The sequence below is a fragment of the Balearica regulorum genome, chromosome 5 (genome assembly GCF_011004875.1).
Source record: "Balearica regulorum gibbericeps isolate bBalReg1 chromosome 5, bBalReg1.pri, whole genome shotgun sequence".
In the NCBI taxonomy this organism is placed as follows: Eukaryota; Metazoa; Chordata; class Aves; order Gruiformes; family Gruidae; genus Balearica; species Balearica regulorum.
This window is the reverse complement of record NC_046188.1, coordinates 7098532-7115375: the sequence shown is the minus strand read 5'-3', so window position 1 is coordinate 7115375 and position 16844 is coordinate 7098532. Positions and strand designations below refer to the sequence as shown.

Here is a 16844-nt window from a genome sequence, read left to right as displayed (position 1 = left end):
TTCAAATTACACTACAACACTGTACAACAAAGAAATATGCAGAAATTTTCCACTTGAAATGAAGGTTAAAAATTAAACGCTAACAAAGCTCTAACAGATATGAAATCCAACCTCCTCATCTTAATTCGAAGTTTAAAATGACTGAGTTGCCCTACACCAGGAAAAAAAAAAGGAACAGATCAATCCAGTTGTTTGTTACAAAAAGCACAGTGGGCTAAACCACGTTTGTTGTACGTACAGACTTTGCAGCACTCTGATTTTGCTTCAGTACTTACCCTCAACTCTTAAAATTATATTTTGCTTAGATTTAACTTTTGAATTATGAAAGTATTTTACCTATCCTCATTAGTGTTCACCATTGAACTTTATTTTTGCTTCATATTTAAACAAAAGACTAATTAATTAGAGTGCTCCTAACAACGTGGTTATACATGAAAACAAGTTGACAGATCAAAGCGAAGGCACATTTTTCCCTAAAGAAAAGCAAAGATTTTTGGAGCAAACTCAATTTTTTTATATACATGTATATATTCAGGATGTATCTCTCCAGACCAAGTTAAGCAGGCAAACACAATTTTATTTTAAGAAGCCCAGGCTTGACTTGATTACAAGGTCTGCACAAAAGTTCTCTGTTAAGGCAGAGGGTTTTTAAGTGGAGTGCAAACAGAAATTTTTAAGCTTATTTGTATAATACCTTTATTTTGTGAGAATAGGACTGGTGCTGTGTTAAGAGTACAGTCCACATTGGATTACAAGAGACTGTTCCTAAACTTTGAGACACAAAGTTCACACATCTTTACCCAAAATGTTAATCGCATAAGCAGATTTTTGATTTATATCGAGTTTTTAAGTAGCTTGTGTATGGCTCTTCCACAGCTGTAAATAGTCGGTGTGAGAGCACTGTATGGCTGCTCCTGCTAGCCATACATACTTAGAATTAATGTCAAGAATGTCTTTACATTTTTCAGAACCTCAAACAAACATTGTTTTGATCCTCAGGGTTTTTTTGGGTTTGGTGTTTTGGGGTGTTTTGTTGTTGGTGTTTTGGGGGGTTTTTTGATTTTTTTTTTTTTTTTCAATCAAAACTACACAACAAACATTCATTTTTAAAACAACAAACTAATTTCCATCCCCATCCTGTTTCGGTCTTTCCCTACTTGGCATGTCAGAGTTTGTTATATTTTTCGTTTCTTTTGTTTTGCAGTAAGAAAAATCCAGACCTCCAACCACACAAATTCAGTGTGCTCAGCTAAAACATAAGAAAAAAGAAAAGGAAAAAAAAAAAAAAAACCAAAAAGAAAAAAAAAAAGAGACAAAACCCAAAAGACAGGTTTTTTTGGACCCTCTTAGAAAACCCAGAAGTAATAGCAGTGAGTGCCTGAGCATCCAGGCACTCTTGCTCTCTCTCTCCACCACACACCTCCTCTCCCCAAAAGCCATGGGAGGTCACACAGCCTTGCAATGACTCTGCAGTTCAACAGATTTGGACCAATTTGAACCAAAAGTCACACTCCCCACTTCACTCAAACTACACCAATCTAACCATTTCTAGTGCTGGCAGAAGTGCCGGTAGGGCCTTTGATAAGATCAGGCTCTCTAAATGCAACTTCCATCACAGGTTGCCTTCAACTCCACCCAGAAACCAACAATTTCCCAATGCTCGTCACTGAACACTTCAGTAATTTACAGTAGTGACTAAGTCACACAGACCCAGGACTATTAGTAATCACGGAGGGACAGGCAGCTGCAGAGCCTGCCTCAAGGACGGGTACATCACAGTGATCTCAGACCCCACTTTCCTCCAAGGACAGCACCACAGGTTTGGGAGATGCTCTCATACACGTCTTCTCCTCTTCTTCAAGTCACATTTCCATTTGACAGCCGAGACAGGCATGAGCTGGTCCTCACAGCCTGAACACCCAAAGTGACCTTTACCACCCAGATCAAACCATCACCAAGCTGGCACAGTCAGTCTGTATCCATGGAACCATCAGCCACTGAAACTTCTTGTTGTAACCCCACAGAGGAGCAGTCAAGGGAACCTCTATCAAAGGCTGGCTCTGAGAAAGCTTCATAGACTTGCAGAATGGTTTGGGTTGGAAGGGACCTTAAAGCCCATCTAGTTCTAACCCCCCTGCCATGGGCAGGGACACCCTCCACTAGCCCCATCCAACCTGGCCCTGAACACTTGCAGGGATGGGGCAACCACAACTGCTCAGGGCAACCTGTTCCAGTGCCTCAGCACCCTCACAGTGAAGAATTTCTTCCTTACATCTAACCTAAATCTCCCTTTTTTCAGTTTAAAGCCATCACCCCTTGTCCTGTCACTCCATGCTCTTATAAACAGTCCCTCTCCAGCTTCATGCCCCTTGCCATTAGGTTAAATACTGTCTACAAGTTAGTGTAACACATGTTGCTCCCAGAAAGCCATCTAATCCAGGATTATTACCTGTATTTCATTACTTCCAGAAAATCTTCCACCATTAAAAAAAAAAGGGGGGGGGGGATGGGACACGACACACGACGGGACACGGACAGACATGGGGGATGGGATGAGGAGATGGACAGACCTGAAGGGCACAAACCCCTACACATTATACCAATCATTTGTGTTGAAAAAAAAAATTTTAAAAAAATCTATTTCTTCATTATTCTAAGACTTCCAACACAATAGAAAAAATGCATCATAAGGATGTTAATGCTTTTCTGCAGTACACAGAAAAAAAGAAAATTCACAGCCCCAAGAAAAACTGAAAAGAAATTTCTAAAACCAGTTTGAACATAAATTTCCTTTTTGCAAAACATGCAAAATCCATACAGAATAGCAAAGGGAGGATACAGAATCAAGTTTACTGAACTGCATGCAAAGTTTTTTGTAAAGCTTAATGAACAAATAATACAAGTAATCTTAAAAAGCAATTTGTTTTTAATTATAAAAGATCCCTATCAAATGTTCTAAATGATCCCTTAAGGATTCACCCTTTTTCTTGCTCTCTGCTAGAAACCACCTTGCCAACTGTCTCCTTCATTACAGCAATTTACTAAGAAAGAAAAGCAACACTGATGCTGAAACCTAAAGTGAGTCTTGCAGAAGGTAAGAGATTAATATGCGAACATTCAAAAAGCCCATTCTACTGACTGTTTTGAAGATAAACTGTATCTTTAAAAAAAAAAAAAAGTCAGTAAGTCACACTACCAGAAGTCACTTCAGAGTCTCAAGCCTGGCAGTGTCTTTGCAATAATTCTGGCTCCAGAAACTCAGATGATAACAGCCTGCACATTTGAGGGAACTATTCAGAAACAATAAATAACCAGACTTCAAACTGCAAAATTATTAACAAGAACATGAAAAGAGGAAGAAACAACAACAAAAAAAATTCAGATTTAATCTGTCCTTATGAGTCCAAATTAAGAAGAAACTAAAAATATTTAGCAGGAGTGGATAACATTGTGCCCAGCTCTTCTGCCTCACCCAGGCAGCTGTATGCAGCTGCCTGAACAAATCCCAAGCAGGGACCCAGGCACATTAGTTAAGCATTCATCATCAACAGGAAATGCGCATGAGTTCATATAAACACAGAAACACAAATATATAAACGAATAGCCTTGCATGGTTTAAGGTGTTTCAGACACCCCGTGGAATAGGGTTAGAGTTGTACCAGCTGGGAACCCACAGCATAGATGTATTTGTTTTGGAATTGCAAACAGCCTCAGGACTCAGAAGAACTCTTCTGGTGGGCACCATTGACCCACCCACGAACCTCCCGGTGCTACCACAGCTACCTAGCACCCCTGCCACTCTTAACTCCTTCATCACCTCCATAGTCAAGCCGAACAACCCTGGCTGTTCATGCTTGGAGGAGTAAAACGATGCATGTGTCAAAGCGCTCCAAGAAAAGACTGTAAGTGTTGTTTGCAAACCGTGCTCCAAATATGCTCATGCACAGACATTGCAACGTTAAAGGATTTTGTTTTGCAAGGTGTTGGGTTGCCTTTGAATGAGCATCACAGGCGGTTAGAGGGATGGACACAGATAGCAACAGGGTTCCAGCTGGATCTGGACACTAGCACTCACCTTACGGAGGCACAGGCGAAGGGACTGGGAAACATCCCTGCACAAGTCATGTTTTTTTTTCCCCCCCTCCAAGCATTTTCATTTGTGATGAGGCTTAGGGCTGAGAGGGCCTCAAAGCCCCCCTCAAACTGGAGGTCCCTCACAGCTGTGCTTCATCCAAACAGGTGGTAAAGGCTGAGTCTGGTTCTGCCCAAGTTTAAACTGCTAATTAATATTTGGTCTCAGAAGCTTGATATCAGGTAATAAAAATTACAGTCATCAGGAGGACACAGAAATAATAAAAATGGAGAAAACCTCAATTCCAGATAGCATTGAATTTTCTGAAGCACCATTAGGTTGCTTATTTACTTTTAAAAGTCTATCTACCTCTATCATTTTCTGGATGAGATACAATTTCTCCTGTGCCAGGGAACTAGATGGGATTCCTGTTTGGATTTCAGTGGTCTCTGAAACTGCATACTAAAGTGTCTCAACTTTTTTCAGTACTTTGTGGCTTCAGTTTTCCCATATTGCACAGTCAAACATAAACTGTTATTTTTTTAAACTCTTTCTTGCCTTGCCAGTCTGCACGTTCATTCTGCCACGTAATTTTCCAGCCACTGTTAAGTGCTTGTGACCTTGAAAGGGAGGCCATGACGAGTTGGGTGACACTGGCTATCCCAGTAGCTGCACATTTTCAGGTGGCGTTTCAGCTACAAACACATCTCTAGAGAGCTGCCACGTCACTTTTGGACTTCCCAGCCTCCATTACCCGGGCACAGCAGGCTCCCAAGCTCCCTTCCAAACATGGCTGCACACCACGATGCCGCCAAGCTGCTGGACCAGCCCCTGCATTGTATTTTTTTGACAAAGTTAAGCTCTGTGCTTCATTTCTCACAAACGCAGTTTGACTGTAGACAGCAGTCGACAAGTAAATCTACCCTTTTCCATGGCAAACTGCCCAACTTTAATATTTTTACTGGCTTACAGCTGGGTAAATTAAGCCCCAGATTTTTATTTATTTATTTTTTAATACCGTGCAACTGAAAATGAACAGCTACTTCACTACGACTGCCAAGGACAACCTTAAAAACACTAATGCAATCCAGTCCAGCTCTCAATAGATCTATAAAGGCTAGAGAACCAAAAATTTCAGCTTATCCACCCAAACAAAATGTTGGTTGGGCAGGAAGTCTAATATTTCGTTAAGATCCTTAAAAAAAAAAAAAAAAAGAAAGAAAAAAGAAAAAGACCCCTACGTGCTGGCAAACTGAAGATGGTAACAGTCCCAGCTCTAACACCATGAAATGGGAATTAAAACTTGCCGTGTTACTTACCCCAGCCTTCCCAGCATTTCAAGCTCTGGAACTTGTGGTCCATATGTCTCCACTTGCAGAGGCTGATATTCATACAAAGCTTCCTCCAGTTTTTGAATGGGAGCTAGTGAAATATGCTGACCCTGTTAACAAAATACAAAAAAAAAAAAGGTAAAAAATTTCTACATACTGGGTCAAGGTTTTGTTTTGACTCTTTTTTTAAATGCAATGCAAACACAATCATTAACCTGGTCTAGACAAAGACCATCCCATTAAGAACATAACTGTCTACTATATCACTCATTTCTTCATGACAAATTTTTTACTGGGATCTACAGTTTGGTAGTAATGTTTCATTAGCTATAACAGTTTGGACAAGGTAGGAGGAAAGGGAGAAGTTTTATTGAAGGCAGGCTTACCATTAGAGAGTGCAGCTGTTTCCAGTGTCACCAGTAAAATTATTATTAGGTAAAAATTTCGTTTATCAGAAGTAATATCAAACAAATGTCTCTAAGCAACCCTATTTGATTCTGTAATCAATTATTTCCTGAAATCCCTAATTAGAAAGGGAAGCCACTTCCATTTCTCTCTGTAGGCTTTGTGAGCTCCTCTATATAATAGCTCTCAAGATAGACTTTTACAGTTCAATACAATTAACTCATTCAACAAATTCCCATTTGTTTCATAACTAAACATACAGAAACACACAAACAGAAAACCTTCATTCCAGATGGTACTTTTGCAAGCCCTTCAGACCACTGAGAAACAGCTAGACATTCCCCCACACACACCCTCCAAGTCCCTATCACTCCAAGCTCTCACAAAACAGGAGACTTGTGGCTGGAAAGGAGGGGTCAGGAGGATGTGAGATAGAGCCAAAGTTAACAGATGTTGCTGCGTGACATTCTACACTGATTTGTTGATCTTTCACACAGTTTCAATTTTCTACTGTATTCTATGGTGCTCACAAAAATTAGCAGCAGCAGCAAAAAGACAGAGCACTATGAGCTCCCCCAAAACAGCCTGGCTTCCCCTGTAGAAATTGAGCTTCACATCTGCAAAACGTAGGAATTTAGGAAAGTAGTAGTATTGTTTTTGTAGACATTTTGTCTGCAACAGGAGATCGGAAGTTTTCCACGGTGTAATGCCGTGTACAGCCCTGGCTCCCACTGGTGATCACTTACTGAGCGTCACTTCCCTGGGGCAACTCCTGGAAGCATCTACTCCCTCAACTGGAAACTAAAGGCTCCTGATGTGGGACACTGGGTTAAAATTAACTAAAGGGGGGGGAGGGGGAAGTCAGTAGAAGGGGAAAGCTGTTAATTAAATTTGTGGTTGAGGACAGTGACCTTTCTGAATTTGGAACGTGGATATTTTTGTTTAGAGAGCTGCAGAAAATAGCTAAGAAAATTGAAGACATCAGTCATTGAGAAGTACTATCATGGATCTAGGCCTATCTCTATGGAAATATCAGCAGCACAAGTTTTCCATTGAAACGGCTCCGGTTTTGTGATGAGAACAGATAGTTCTGGCCTTTTTCTGCCCTGCCCGGGAGCCTAGCGGGACCTCGGCTAATACTGTTACAGTGACAGCATCCTGAAGGCGAAACATAGTGAACAAAGTTCTTGAGTCAGCCATGAGTCACTCCAACTTTCATAGTCAGCATACCATTATTTCTGGGCCACAAACTACTGCTGCAACATTAAAAGCAGGCAACCACACATTAAAAAAGAAAAAAGTTAGGAAGAGAAAGGTTAAAAATTCAGTTTTAATCCCACTTCATGATATTTTAAGATACAAATGCAGGGTCTTTTTATATTGCTAGCAATTGTCAATTTACAACCTGTTCAAGTTCATGAAAATATTGTATTTTGTAACTACATTCATGTGGGCATGTTACACCCATTGTAAGAGATTAATGTTTAAATAAGACTTTTACATTTAATTTTTTAAGAATATTTTTGTCTCTAACCAAACCGAAGGGAAAGACATATCAACATTTTACATGTGTACACCCTCATCTGGTGGGTGAAGAGTCTCAGTCTTCCCAAATCCAGAGTAATTTTGTTCCAGCCATAGCAAAGAAAATTCAGTTTCAGGCAAAGATCAAAACCATGGTAAATATTTTGGGAAATTACTTGTGTGTGGAAAAAGGGAGCAGCTCAGATTGCAGGAGCCACATCTCTGGAGGGCATCACCAGAACAGCTGCTCGCTGTTAGCGGAGTTGCCACTGGTGCATTCCTAACACTTTTTTAACAAGAGTGACTTCTGCCAATGTTGGCCAAGAGACACGGGAAGGCTCCCTACAAACGGACCAGGCTCATCACAAGCTTCTTTCACCACCACCATTTACATTGCTACTGATGAGCATCTCTGGGGACTCCTGGGAGGACAGGACAAAAATGTTTCGTTTGTCTTCCTCTCTCTGTGGGATTCCCAAGGTGCCAGAAGTCAGAAGAGATCACGATGGTCATTCACTCTCAGATGGTCAACCAGTAACTGCAGGGGAGCTCCTTATGAACAGTGGGAAGGCTGACTGGTCAGCACACCAGCCCTATGGTGGGCACTGGCATATGCACCATGGGGAAGCCAACAAGCCATGCCAAGACCCTCCTGTGAGGTGGGGTATTGCAAAAACAATGCCATGTGGTGGCCCAGAGAGCAGCAGCAAAACATTGGAAGAGAAGCAACATATAGAAACCATCCATCCTTGAGCTGGTCTGACCTCATGTCCAGCACAGGCCAGGACACTTTGTGTTCCTGTACGAAGCCCAAGGACTGGCAGTTCAGCCAAAGCATCTTCTTATGAAAGGCATCCAATCTAGAGTTAAAGATTTGAGATCATAAAGGTCCAGGCACATCCCCTAGGTAAGCTTTTGCAATAGTTAATTATCTTCACCGTTAAATATTGGCAGCTCATTTTGGTTCATCAAGGTAAGTTTCAAAGCACTGGCTACATCTTTCTCACCTATGTACTGGGCCAAGGTGCAAGTGTCAGGAACCAGTACATACTTTTGCACGGCAAAATGACTGCACTGCTTTGTGTCCAGCCAGCAGATCTGCACCTCAAGGAGACTGTGCAGCTGTATGACAGAGCTCATTTGTTTTCCTTTCCCAAATTCACAACTTTAGCTGATGGGCTTCAGAACATGGATTACATTCCACTTAGCAATGGGGGCGGGGGGGGCGGGTGCGGGAACAACACCCAGCCCAAAAAACCACAAGCTTTTAGGTAAAGACTTTTTCCTATAAACTAGGTATTAGTCTGCCTTGATTTGGGGAAGTGCTAGATGAAAGCATAAGAGTTACGACATACATTCCCACTTGAAAGGGGCTCAAACCTGGTCTGTAGATGTTCTGGGTATGAACAGGCTGCATCTACACCATGACTCCTTACAACGCACATACATCGGCATGGCCACGCAGGCTCCTGAGCTGGTGGGCTCCCAACTTGTTCAGCCCTGTGCAGATCACACTGTGGTCACGCCACCGGGTACGCCACACACTGGCGCAAAAAGGCTGGGATAGAAACCAATGAAAACAAAGTTTTGCCTTTCCTCTTTTCACTGATGTTGCGATAAGGTACGTTTACACTAACTCTTGTTGAAGTTAAAAGGCTCAATTTGACCAATATTATCTCAGTTAAAAGCAATTTGACCAGTAGCACCATGGTTTTGTGTCCCTGTCCCGAGTGGTCCACTAGCCATTTCATTCAAGACTGGTATAAAAGGCAAGCTGTTGTGTAACTTCAGGGACATCACAGGAGACAATAACTGTTACTTAGGAATGGCACAGCACTTTTACAGATCCAAAAACCATTTCACGTCCATGAGGTAAGATTTTTAAATTTCCTGTATTCCACCTAGACAGCCAGCCTAACCTCTTTCCAGCATTAGGAGGCATTTATCATCATGCTAAAACCAAAATGAAAGCAGTGGGTCCAAGATCCTGCGTTTGCATTGCTTTCGCCTGACAAACCTAAGACCTGACGTTGTGGTCATGGGTAAGTATTTCTAATTCCCCTCGGATGCTGTAATGTTTGTGTAAAAGAAGCTGACAGTATCCAAATGGAGATCGAAAAGGCTTCCAAGAACACAGACAACAGATTTTCCTGCCTCCTCTCCCTCCCACTCCTATCTTCGTGGCATATGAGTTTTTTCTCTGGGATTATTTTAGGCACCGTAGCTGTCTATTACATTTTGGAATGTATGGAACCACAAAACACACTGCTAATTAGAAGGAAGGCATTTGCTTATCCTTATGACTTTGTTTATGTAAAAGACTGAACAGCAATGGATTTGTGAGCGACTGACTTGCCATTCATGCGCTGTATGGTTTTAGATGAGAGAAATACAGGATTAGATCGTGAGAGGGAGTTTAAATAATGTCTTTGCATTACAAATAAAACAGGACTTGCTGATTTACTTTTCACTATCCCAGATAAACTGAGAGATGTCTCAAACAGTGTAAGTTATAAGAAACAAAAGCAGTAGCCAATTTTTATTTCAGACTGTGATATAACATGGCATTAAGAAAAAAAAAGCCATGGAATACATACAGAGAAGAGCTGCCCTTGCAGTGACAAGAAGCTTATTTTAAACAAAAAACAATGTCCTTTTAGGAAAAGTCACAGCTACTAGAGCATCAAAATTCTAGTGTATCAATTCACCTTTCACACAGGGGTTTGGGGAGGGACTCTTGGCAAATGCCAGGGGTGTCAGTATTTGCCTGCTAGCAGAAAGAGGTTATTTTAGCACACAGAGCCCAGAAGTATCAGCTGAAGGTGAAGCATTCACACTTCTTCCCATCCTGTCACCTCTCCCTTTCCCTGTCTCCAAAATGACATTGCCTTCCTTCACCTCCTTCCCTCGGCAGCAAAAAGAAGTAACAACTGACAGTCTTCTCAGAAATAACTGAAGTGCCAAGGAGGAGGAGAAAAGAGATTGACACCAAAAATGCACTAGTGGGGGAAAGAGGAGGAACAGCTATGCCACAAAAACATCCCCGGGCAAGAGACAGAAGCCAGAGATCGGCGTCATTAAAACTTGTCCAGACAAAGCAGGTTTCTGTACTAGAAGCGGCTGGATTAGATGATGTAGCCAAATCTTTTTGCTTTTTCAGTTTCTCTCTGCTTAGGAACTTACTCAGGTCTGCTATCACCACACTACCAGAACACAGCACACATCAGATAACAGAAATAGTAATATTTATGTGCTAAATCTCATTAAGTCAGTTTGCAGCAGTGTTAGTTTCATTTAACTCTTTTCACCACCCCCAGCCTGGCGGAAGGAGCGCATGGCTAGTCGAAAAGAAACCAAGTCCTGTGGGATGCCAGGGCACGAGGCTGTTAAAACACATCCTGAGCATCGTTTCGACTGTGTGCAGCATGACAGAGAGGTTAACAAAGACCCTTTTTGATATACTGCCGTTTGAGTGTGTAATTATCCAAATGCTTTCAAGTGAATGTTAAAACAATACGATAAATTCCTTGAATTTTTCAGTATAAGCAGTTTTAGGAAACTATTTTACTGTTAAGCTCACAAAAGAATTCAGGTTTTGGAAAGTTTTCATGTTAATAGAATTTCTTACAGAACAATATTAATGCAAATATCTGAGGCAATGCAGTCTGAGCCAAGAACTGGGGTTTGGGGGTTTTGTTTCAGTTCCCATCCTCCCAATTCACTATTGACAAATCCATGTCAGCAATGCTAATATGGCTTTCTGATTCTGATTAACTACTTACTTTGACTACAGTAATACTTAGGAAAAGGAGAATGAAACTGATAGATTTGGAGGGCTCAGTTAATATTATTCTAACCTTTACCCTCCCTGTCTTCCACAGCTTTTTTAAATAAACATGAAAAACGTCAAACTAAAATGCATAATTCCATTTCTTAGCCTAAAATTCCTTTGCAGGGAGGCTTTTCCAAAGATTTAAATATCTTATACCAACTGCTCTTTCTTCTGCTCTTAAAAACCAACAATAAATCTGATTTCTTTACTCAATTATGAAAAGCGCTATGGGGATATCACAGTACCAAGACAGAAAGAGAACAAATGATCTGACAAAAACCAACAAAATCAACGTAAGTTTTAAGTTTTCTTGTTTATCTCAAAACCAGAATCTGACCACAAGTGGCAGGACAGAGACAAGATTCACTCCCCCTCTTCTCTCTGGGTTACGTGATTTCAGATGCCCAGTAACAATCTGACTAAATTTAGACTTTTTTTCCCCCCCTCCACAGGAACTTGATTTGATTTTTGAATGCCAAAATAGATTTAAAAGATGTGCTTTAGGAATGGCAGAAATACAGCAAGAGATCAACAGCACCAAGGAAGCTATTAACAGTCACATATATGTGAGCTGTTACATGCAAACAGGTACCTGGGAAATCAGCCACAGAGTGACATGGGCGCAATCACACCACCAGTTCTACTTGCCTCCAAAATTTTCCTTTACAACTTTCTGACATAAGTAATTACCTGACCAGACTTATCTTTAAGCTCCTGCCAAAAAAATCCCATTTCTCTAATCTCTCGGGAGAAAGCCTGTGTTCATCTAACATGCCGAAATAAGAATTATTCTGGGTCAGCGCCAGTACCAGGATTTAGTGACTACTCTCTCCACAGAAAAGCCTGGTGCCCTTGCTTCACATCAATGGATTGCAGTGCCTGTTCGGTATGGTCCTCTCCAGCGCTGGCTGCTGGAGCCCACTTAGGATTCAGGGGATAGTCTGGATGTTTCCTGCAACAAGTCACTCACTCATTTTCAGCGGAGACTCCAGAGTTCTGGCAGGAACTGCCAAAAACTTTCCTCAAAGTCTCCAGCACTGCTCAAAGGACAGCCCGGTACACAAGACAGTATCATTTTTGGAAACAAAGAATTAAAACACAACAGCATTTTCACATAACTACTAAGCCCACAGATCACCCTCCTGGTTTTCAGCACTTGTTTCTCAATCTTGCTCCCAACTTGGTCTCGGCTCCCAAGGGCTTACTCGCTTTTGTGCAATCCACCCGGCTGTGCAATCCACCCGGCTGTTCGAAGGAGTTCAGCTGCTTCTGCACCTTTCGCTCTGGTTCTCAGGAGCTCTACCTGCACGCAGTATCTCTTTGGCCACTTTCAGTTCGGTTGAAGAGCCATGCCATGAACTGGCTGCTGTGTGGTATTCAGCTACCCTGGCAGTGCCAGTTGCATTTGCAAACATCAGCTCACACGTTCTTTTTCCTACTGCGGCTTTCCCTGGGCTTGACATGGCCCTTCTCAGGGTACAACCACAGGTTCTTCCCATTTTTCAGAGACAAAGTTTCACTACAGGTGACTCAAAGTCTATGTTATGTTCCGTTTGTTACGCCGATTCCCAATGTGCTATGTTAGTAATACAGCATTAGGCAGAATTAAGCAAACTTTTGTTGCATATCTACCGTCAGACTTCTGGAGCCTTGATCATTTTGATTTGGCTACCAACAAAGCACAAGCTCTGCAGTAGCCAGTCTAATTACAGGATTAAAGGCTTTAATATAATGTTGTTTTAAATATCCACATTAAGGGCCTAATTTTTCAAAGGATGTGAAGTAGAAATCAGCAGAGGTCAGAGCACAGCAATAGCTGCACATCGCTCACCAACCAGCAGCGATTGTTTGAGTCTTGGTACAGCTGAATCCACTGGCGTTCCTATTTTGTTGCAGTAAAGCTAAGAGTTACATTGAAATGATCCCTCCATTATGCAAGAAAATTACTTAGGATTTCCTGGAGAACAGTGGAACCTGCAAAAATCAGCTGCTTTATTAGTAGAACAGAAGCTCATAAAGAACCATACATCGCTGTACTCCACTATCTGCTCTTTCCTGAGATCCTCTAAAGCAGCTCCCCCCATCCAAACAGCCACAGCTATACAGTATCATTTTTAAGGAATGTAGAGTCTGATGGATGATTTAAAAAGAAAGACTGCTTAAAATAACAAAACCGAACAGAAAGATGACCTCAGTCTGTAGAAGATGAGAAACTCTGTGTGTGTGTGTGTGTGTGTGAAAATCAGAGACATGTTGCCTGTTTCACTGAGTGTACAGCCTAGACCCAGATAAATGTTGATAAAGATGCAGAACACCACATTCAGCATGGCTTATGTCTGCCTGATAAAGAAATAAAGTGAGATTCCTTGAATAGCTAGATTTTAAGGAGGGACTGCTAAAGGTTGATAACTGTCTGGCAAAAGAAAGCAGGGAAGTTTTTATAGCAAAAACGGGGACAAAAAAAAAGGAATAAAATATGAAAAGGACAATAAAGGCAGATGAAAGGAAAACCAAGAGTAGAATAGGAAAACCAGGAAGACAAAACATCAGAGTGAATTATTAGAAACAGCCAAAAAGATAAAAAGGAGAAATTTAGGAAAAGTGAAGTTTAAAGTAGAAAAACGAAGAAAGCTTTATCAGGCATCAGCAGTACATGATACGCCTTCACAGTATTTGTGGACAAGTTTTAAATGAAAACTGAAACCTGTTAGCAATATATTTAGAAATGACTGTTTTTAACATAAAGTGGAAAGTAGTCTATTTCTAGGCTTTTTTTCCTCATTTGCATGCAGAGCACGTAAGTAGGCATTAGCTGATTATTCTGGGGACAGGAAGAGCCACCCTGAAAACGTAACACACAGTTCACGGCACTGCTTTGAAAATGCACATTAATTTTGTCAAACTAAACAAAAAAAACCTCCCTAGGGCAGAAGCAACTGTATTTTTAATCTGCACAAAAGACACTTTTGTCCTTCCAGAGAGGTTTAACTTCCTTCCGTTAAAGTTTCCATCTATGTTTTAAATGGCCATATCAAAATGATGCTTAAACCCACAGACACATGATAGCTTTCAAAGTAGCATACAATGGCACCTGAATTTTAGTAGTACTTTGGCAAGGATTCACAGAACTTCACAGGATCAGAAAGTCAATTTGTAAGCCCTGGTTGATCCTGAGAGCGTTGCAGAAAGAATCCCTCCACATACCCAAGAAGTACCATGGCCTACTGCATTACTCTGGTTTCAGTGCCTCGGCTTTGTAGCTTCTTGAAGCACAATAACCAGAAACACCTAAGGCATCCTTAGTACAAAGAAAAAGGAATGGTTCCTGCCATGATAAAAAAATCTACAGTCTCACTCAGAGAAAATAGAAGCTGGCAGCAAAACAGCGATATAATCACATGGTAGTTTCACTTAGTCCCAGAAAAATCCTATTTATCTATTTATAAAATAAAGAGATGCCTTATCTGGTTTATCTTGTTCACTGGCTCCTTCGTGAACCCTTTTGCTAAAACACTTGTATTCAAACTAAAAAAAAAAAAAAAAAAAAAAGCAAGTGTTGCCACAGATTCTGAAAGAGGAGACGGCTGTGAAAGCAACTGCAGCACAAACATCAGATTTAGAGCAAGTTCGAGAGGCTGCCTAAGTATTTCCGGCTATAGGCTTATAATAAGACAGTTTTGCCTTAAACACACCACTTCCATTGTAGAAAGGAAGATTACTATATGCTCCAACATAAGTACTGCATGAACCCACATCAGCAGAACACCCTGAAATTTAGTAATACGCAGCACAGGGAAAGAAAAGACTCAAATGCAGCATGCTGACGATCAGGGCTCCCGCTGACATTGCACGCCATAGCTACTGACAGCTTCTTGGGAAACAACACAAACAAGATGTAATCCAAGAAAAAGGAAGCCCCAAGAACAAGTATTAAGAACATTTGTTAATCAAAGGACTAAACATATAGGAAAGTTTTCATTTCTTTGACTTTCATATATTATTTCCATACAGTAAAATATGTACTAAGCTCTTCCACAGCTGATGCAAATGTCTTAACCCTGGCTCAGGGCAGCTGCTCCTCTGAGAAGCAAACCAAAATGAGCTGATCATTTTAATTCCCTTAAAACTCATAATATTGAGCTAAATAAAGCAAAGCAGAGCTTACTATACAGTTTAACAAGCCATGCCTAACATCTTTGTGCACTTAAAAACTATAATTTAATTAACTTTACCTGTGAGCTTGGTGGGAGTGTGAGGTAGAAAGAAAAAAATACAAACTAATTTTCTCCTCAACTCTGAAAATAGTTCAGGGTCCAAATCCCTATGCAAGAAGTAATAAAAATAGTTTGGTTTCTGGTAGCAATAACAAAAATGAAGGCAAGATTAATTCTTACACTTTTATGGCAAACAATCTAAAGCAGATGTTCGAGAATAAAAGCGATATGTCAAAGTAGTTAATAAGAACTTTTCAAAAACCAAACACAACAAGACAACTTGCAGCTTTATGTGCTTATATAAAACTCCAAATCATCTCAGTTGGCTTCCACCCTTTGCCCTTCTCTATTCTATGAAGCTTCACACTCACCAAAAGTATTAGGTTCAAGCCTAAACCGCCACAGATCAGTGTCTCCTGAATGAAAGCACACGCACGTGAGCTTTGCTGATCTGAGATCTGCTGCTGAATCTGGGCCCTTATGAACAGAAATATATTTCCATGGTTTGGATATCCAGTATCTCTGGAATAAAGCCCCTGCCTTTAGGAGACAGCGCATATGTTGAAGATATCTAAAACAAGTTCAAACTGTATTTACATTTCTGCTAGAATACTGCAGGTTTGAGACAGAGATCAAACTTCATATTATAAGGTCAAAACCAACATAAGCATTCCTTAGAATCAGACTTCAAATAGATATTTGAAGTTATCCACACTTTCTTGTTTGCGAGTTCAAAGAATTGCTGATCATAAAGCAAACTTGAAGATATTAAATCTTTTAAGTACAAATTTCACAATAGATGATGCGTGCACGCAGGAGAATTGAGTCCTTCTACATTTAATATGTCAAAAGTTTGTATAAGGTAACCATAAGCACACCCTTTTCAAATGAAACTAGCTTTTATTGTGAACACAAAAGACGCTGTGTTAACTTAAAACACCGTTCACTTAGATGTGCTTTCCAAAAGGCCTTAAGCAGGATTATATTGATTTAAATAAAGTAAATTAGGCAAGTTTTTGCACTCGAGCTTCCCACACAAATAGGATTTGCCAAGCCTTTCGAGTCTAATCAGTGGTACAATCATACAGGTATACAAGAGACTGACTCAGCGCGCGCGCACACACTTCTAGACTCACCAGCAAGAGCTGATTTTTGGCTGACCACAAAGAACTGTCTCTTAAGCCAGTCAGCCCAAGTCTCCATCTACCTGGAAGCCATCCATCCAGCAACACTGGGCTACTGTGCATCTGCACTGCTGTTCTACTTCACTACGTGAAACACAAACCCGTCGCTACAGGCATCAGAGTAACTGATACCGTATCACTCAAGTCAATGGGAGCAAATCAGAAACTCTAGAGTACGTATGAATAATAATAGGTTTTGTGTTTCCTTTCCCAAGTGCTGACAGTTTGGAGGGGTATTTCCCCCGCCCACCATTGCTGAACTATAATCACATTAATTTCATC

General features: G+C 40.9%; 1 protein-coding gene across 2 annotated transcripts in view; it reads right to left on the bottom strand.

Annotated features, from left to right (window-relative positions):
* Nucleotides 1-16844, bottom strand: part of MNAT1 (MNAT1 component of CDK activating kinase) — a 126501-nt gene that overhangs the window by 33019 nt on the left and 76638 nt on the right. The window contains exons 7-8 of one of the 2 annotated variants that reach the window (XM_075753334.1): nt 5392-5513; nt 3201-3273 (exon numbers count right to left, since the gene is read on the bottom strand). In XM_075753334.1, the coding sequence (XP_075609449.1) occupies nt 3216-3273; nt 5392-5513 (180 nt within the window). In that variant the 3' untranslated portion in view covers nt 3201-3215. Of the gene's footprint in view, nt 1-3200; nt 3274-5391; nt 5514-16844 lie in introns of those variants that run through there. The other variant, XM_075753333.1, reaches the window with a different exon arrangement.